At 40.5% G+C, this 6,188-nt stretch overlaps 1 protein-coding gene across 1 annotated transcript; it reads left to right on the top strand.

Moving 5' to 3' along the window:
• Positions 1–267: 267 nt before the first annotated feature.
• Positions 268–5,632, top strand: rnft1 (ring finger protein, transmembrane 1). The gene is made up of 9 exons (XM_018755240.2): positions 268–531; positions 1,777–2,228; positions 2,770–2,846; positions 2,934–3,034; positions 3,220–3,373; positions 3,474–3,632; positions 3,843–3,908; positions 4,178–4,279; positions 4,872–5,632. Exons 1-9 carry the CDS (start codon positions 506–508, stop codon positions 5,004–5,006), a joined length of 1,272 nt encoding a protein of 423 aa, XP_018610756.1. The 5' UTR covers positions 268–505; the 3' UTR covers positions 5,007–5,632.
• Positions 5,633–6,188: the final 556 nt, after the last annotated feature.

Raw genomic sequence — 6,188 nt, 5'->3', positions numbered from 1 at the left:
TTGCTGGGTTAGGCTCCGGCTCGCCGCGACCCCGCTCGGGACAAGCGGTTGTTGACTGTGTCGAGAGTGTGTGAGTAAATCCTCTTCGACGCTGCTATGACCGCGACCCGTTGCCCAGACTGCGAGCGTAATTATATTATTCATTTAGCAGACGCTTTTCTCCAAAGCGACGTAATGACGTCATTGGAAGTGTTTACATGCACTACTATGTGACTCGGTATTAAAATCTAGCATCCGCACTCAATTACGCATCCAGCCTTCATACGTTTGAGAGGAAGTGTATGTGTGGTGTGTAAATATGTAAAACGTAGAAGGAGCGCGTGCCCTTTGACCCGCGTGACGCTGCCTGCCCTGCGCTGCGTTTGCGCTGTAAACATGTCTGCGCTGCGCTAGGTGTGGAGGTCGCTGCCTTCGTTTCTCTTTCATTTTGTTTTTTTTTTCCCCCCTCTTTATTTATTTATTTTCCCTTTTTAACTGAGTAGCAGATGGCTTTTCAGCGTGGGCCATGAAACTCCGAGCTCAGCATGACAGGTCGTGGAATGTTATCGATGTGCCATCATCATCATCATCATGAGCAATGCTAGCTAGCTGAGCTGCTGGTCACTTGACTAGAACTAGTTACACGCCGGGACTAGTAGTAGACTACACAGGCAGTTAGTGTACTTACTGAAAACATGAACATTGTTTTCTACGGTACAGTACAGTGCATTGTCATCACGCACATGAATAATTCTCTCTGCTAGGTAGTTCCTTAGACTAAGTTAATTATTTTTCACTCACTGTACTGTACTAATCTTAATGCGTCTAGTTCTTGCTGTAGTAATACTGCAGTAATTGTAGATGTTCTGTAGTTATTTTGTACTGTAATTTTACGGTAACTAGTTTTACTATCACTATGTAATTGTGCTGTAGACAGTGTAGTACTGTACATAATTGTGCTGTGCCGGTATACTACAGTTACGAGCCTACTGTAGTTAATTTTGCCATGGATACACGGTAAAGTAGTTATGCTGTAGCTATGCCGGTATACTGTAGTTATGTATTGTACTGTGCTTATACTTTAGATCAGATGTACTGTACTTTTGTTATGTATAATACTGTAGTTAAATCTGTAGATGTACCACATGCTGTAGTTACTATGCCCTGTAGTTGTGCTGTAGTATATGGTAAACTGTAGTTATTTGTACTGCAGTCACGTATACTGTAGTTGTAATGAGGATTTCCAGTCATTTGCAAGCCTTTACATTTCTTGTTTATCCATTCTACAATGACCTTAATTTAAAAAATATATGGCTATAAAATAATGAAATAGATGTCAACATACCACTTCATTTTTATTTTCTGCCTTAATGTAATGCACTTGTATATTTCGTGTATTGTGAAAACAGTGCAGATGGTTCTCGATCTCTGACAACGTTCTGTTCATGACCTTGTCCTAAGCTGCAAGTCACCTTTTCTTCACCTTAATGGGATGGCCATTGTGAGGCTTTATTGTCATGTCATAATTCAAGCAATACCTGTATTCGCAACTGTTAAAATGTTTCTCACATTAGCGGATTTGAATGTGATGCAATATCTGCTCCGTGTTGTGCTATTTTTCTAGCATTATGGAACCTATGTAACACATATGTAACAAATACTAATGAACGATCATTGATAAAATGATTGTAAAAATGTTTTGTTCATTACTTTCAAGTGTATAATTTTCATTTGGCTTTTATCTAATCAACTTTATTTCCTTTCCTTCCTTTCCATTCCTTCCTTTTTGCATCTTAGGAGAGACACTAAGTCCAGAAAATTGCCGAAACTAAGAGAATCACCAACTGTGATGCAGACTAACTCAAACGAACTTAATGCTCGGGCAGGCAACGGCTTCTCCCTTACCTTGCAAGCAGAGGCACTGACGAGGACACCAGCGGCAACCGAGGGTTCCGCTTCCTCTGAGACTCGGGATGTGCACGTTCCCATTGACAGTGCTTCAGGGGATGCCAGCGGAAGAACAGCGTCCCGAAGGCAGAGGGTGGGATCTGCCCACAGTCACTCGCACACACATGCTCCCTACCTTCACTCTCATGGAGAGCTGGCGTCGGATCCAGGGGACAGTGATTCGGAGTCTGCAGAGCGAAACACTTCTCTGTCTGAGCTGCGTTACCTCTTTCGATGGGTCCAGAAAAGTCTTCCTTTTATTGTGATCCTTTGTGCCAAACTAGTTGTCCAGCATGCACTGGGTATGTTTCACTGGAAGCTATGAATACGATTTAGTGAGTTACAAATGTGCTGTTTTATCCTGGTAATTATAAGATTAGTATAGTTTTAATAAGATGATTAAGACATATCAGGGTTGGGTCACTCTAGTTCATAATGGCCACATTGTCTCTTGGTTTATATTCAGTAATTTACTCGTTTATGTCTAAGTGTCCGATTTAACTTTTGTTTAGAAATTGCTTTGTACTTTGAACGTTACGGGTGTATTTCACACAATAAGATTGGATTTCCTGGAGGAGTTTAGTAATTGTTGGTAAAAACCATGATTGTCGGACAATACTGTACTGCTTTGTAAAACATCAACAGCTAGACCTCAAGATTGCAAATTGCCTTGGACAGTTTAATAAAGGCAACTCCACTGGTGTTATGTGCAGTCAGGTACTGATTTTGTATCCTCTAAAACTTGTAAAACTTTGGGCCCCATGCATGACTGTTGTGCTATTTGACCAATTGCATGTTTGGCTTGTAATAGTTATTCTATTATTTTATGTTTTTTTTTTGCAGGTTTAGCAGTTGGAGTTGGCCTTTTTACAACTTTCCTTTATGCAAATAAAAGCATTCAAAATCAAGTTTTTCTGCAGGTAAGTTACTTTTAAATCTCATTTAAATTTTCTGCTACTCTGGAGTCATTACCAGAAAGCTAACATGTGCTGCTTGTTTGGTCCTAGGACCGGCGTTCAAAGCTCCAGTCCCTGTGGGTTCTGCTTTTCCTAACTTGTTCTGCACTCCTACTCTACTACACCTTCCATACAGAGACACTTTATTACTGGTAAAAATCTTGAGCTAATTCAGCCATTTGACCTTCTCAACATTTTGATGGGTGGAATTCACTTCCTTAGCTACATGTTTTCAGTCGACATCACATACTGCCAGAAGAATGCAGATTACTAGAGTAAAATGGAAAACTCAGTTTTGCTCATTGTTATAAGTCTCACTTTCTGTATTGCGCTGCAGCCTAATCTTGGTGAGTCCAAGTGCTGAGTCCTTGGGCTTCTGGGAGGTGCTGTGGACCGTGGGGGTCACCAACTTCATATTGAAGTTCATTTTCATGGGACTGAAGTGCCTTATTCTTTCATTACCTGTCAGACTTATAGCATGCAAATCCCGGGTAAGGGCGTTTTCTTACACAATATCAAAGCTGTGTATTTTTTGATAGTTTTAAGTGGTGGTGGGGGTTGTTGATTTGTTTGTTCATGTTTGGCTCTCAGGGGAGATGGTACATGGTTATAGAAGAGACTGGCCAGGTGTACCAGACCATAGCTCCCGTGCCAGTATGGTTCCGCTATTTGGTCACCTACCAGGAGGTGGATGGCTCCATTGGGCTAACACTTGGCATCCTGCTGGCTTTGGTCTACCTCATACTAAAGGTACAGATAAGGTTAAGAACAGCACAAAACTACAGGCCAGTGTGGTTTTGTGTGTGCACTCTTCTGATAGTTCAACATACAAAGCAGTCTAAAACTGATTGACACGATAATGATTTTGAATACATTGTCACTGCAAAGTTTCACTTGTAACTAACAGCTCAGATGTGTTGCTGTCCTCTTGTGCTACTTTCTCTGGTCATTTCTTCACAGCTTCTCAGACTCTACGGGCATTGGGGATCCATGAAGAAAACTGGTCGGGTGTTTCTTAGCAGTCAGGTACCAAAAGCTGCATTTTCTTTCATAAATTTATTTGCTGAATAAGTGTGTGGGGAAAATTGTTTCCTGGAACAGTTGCTTTGATTGCAGTGGTTCATTGTTGGTTTGTGATGTGCCTTTGGGCGGGTGAAAATGCACAAATTATATTTTCTTTAAGATATATGTCGCTTTGGAGAACAACGTCTGCTAATTGAATAAATGTAATGTAAATATAGGTGGTTGCAATGGCTTTTGTCTTGTCGGAAAAGGTACATCTTTGTCTTACACAGCACAACGGTGCAGCTGCCACCAAGAATGAGTGCGGTGAGGCTGGAGATGTGTGTCCCATATGCCAGGCTGCGTTTCGTGATCCGCGGGTCCTCCTGTGCCAGGTGAGCGCAGCACCTGCAGGCTGGGCATTGGTCCACTTCCCATCTCTAGGGGTGTGTATAGTAGAGTCCCACATTAAGGGTTTTTGGGTGAATGGAGGCAGTGAAGCTGATCAAGGTTAGTGCTTGAAGTTTGTCCTCTTTAGTGTAGTGTACAAATGCACAGGTCATTGCCTGCCCACTGTCACAAAGTTACTGCCCCAGCAAGCAACACACAACATAGCATATAGGTTAAGAACAAGGATTTGAAACCTGAAGGTTGTTGTCCATCCAATGTTTGTTAATAAAGTAAATATTTATGAATATACATATATAATAGATGTGTGAAATAAGTTGCTAAGCATTTGGGCAGAATGCTGCTTTATTCTTTTTAGCACAGGTTCAGGGATCATGATGCTCCAGATACTTAATTACAGTTTTAATTAAGTATACAATTAGTTAATTTCTACTCAAGTATCACTAATGAAAACATCATTGCTACCTGATGTTGACTAAACCTGACACAGACCGTCAGCATTTGAACCCTGACAGTAGTCACCTGCCTCTGTATGCAAATAACTTGTACAATTTTTTTTTTTTTTTTGTCGCACCCAAGCACATTTTCTGTGATGAGTGCATCTCGCTGTGGTTCAACCGGGAGAAGACCTGTCCACTGTGTCGCACTGTGATCACAGACAAGGTGCACAGGTGGAAAGATGGAGCAACATCTCCACACCTGCAGGTCTATTGAAAGAAGAGCCAAGTTGTCTGTGTGTGTGGGGGGTTGTATACTCAGCATATACTTCTAGGGAATATTGGAAAAGAAACTGCCATATTTAAATATCTATTATTCTCTAGCCAGTTCCTTCAGGGTGTCTAGCTCACCATCAATATGGCACACTTGTCGGTAGCAGTAGTTTGTTGTGTACGAAGTATTGTGCAGAAGGGCTGCTCCCTGCTGGCACCTGCTAGGCTGTGCAAATTTTCACTTCTTTTTCAAGGAACTTTTTGTAACCTGTTACCTCTTTGCAAATTTGGCAAATATCATCTGTCATCCTCCAAATTTCCCATTTTCCCTTTTTTATGGCAGTTTCCAAACCCATTTAAAAACTTTTATTTGCATGCATATACTGGTACCAAGGGTAATTTCCATATGATTTATGAAATGGAAAGGTATCATTTGTTGAAAACTATGTTAGGGGTGGGGGGCTGTGTATTGGTATTTCTGCTGCAGTTTTGTTATCACAGTTATACAGGATGTGTTTGAAATGTTTTTGCTGTGTGGAATGAGTAATGTGTTGTTCAAGAGGTCCCAGCAAATCTTGTTACTCGGTGCTACCCGAGTAATGATGTGTTACATGCACGCCCCCCGCCCTCTGAACAATCTTTTGCTTTTGATTTACTGTTCAAGATTGGATGTTGTATTTTCTGTTACTTGTATAAAATAAAGTTTTGCAAGCACTTCAGAACAATCACTGAACTATAAAGGAAACATTACATTTATTAAAAATTTTAGAAAGCTTTAATCTGATTTTCAGGATCAGGAATAAAATATATGCAATGGGTATCTGGCCATGAAATACAGGCAATATGTAAAACCTGAGACACATTTAAACATGTAATTAGTTTTATAAAGTGGAGCATTTTGAAAAACCAAAGACTGGAAGATACAGCTGTTCTATTACCATGATCCATTTTGTAGTAAAAGTATGTTTCACCTTCTTAAATTATGCAATAAAGTGCTACAGATTGTTCGCTTGCTGTTTGCTTGTTCTGTTGTGTAGCCAAAAGTCCACCCTCCCACTGTTAACAGGTTTGTAAATTGAAAACAAGAGTAATTCACCTGGCTTTAATAAAAGCTCAGTGTTGTACTACCTAGTAATGAAAAGATGATGTAATTCAGCTATTTATAGCCATTCATTGTTCAAATCAA

This window comes from Scleropages formosus, chromosome 4 (genome assembly GCF_900964775.1).
Source record: "Scleropages formosus chromosome 4, fSclFor1.1, whole genome shotgun sequence".
Classification (NCBI taxonomy): Eukaryota; Metazoa; Chordata; class Actinopteri; order Osteoglossiformes; family Osteoglossidae; genus Scleropages; species Scleropages formosus.
This window is presented reverse-complemented; position numbering and strand designations above follow the sequence as displayed.

Coding starts and splice junctions, on each gene's coding strand:
- rnft1 (XM_018755240.2), top strand. CDS start 506: ATGAAACTCCGAGCTCAGCATGACAG. Junction 3,374..3,473: donor TTATAGCATGCAAATCCCGG/GTAAGGGCGTTT, acceptor TTTGGCTCTCAG/GGGAGATGGTACATGGTTAT. Junction 4,280..4,871: donor CGCGGGTCCTCCTGTGCCAG/GTGAGCGCAGCA, acceptor GTCGCACCCAAG/CACATTTTCTGTGATGAGTG.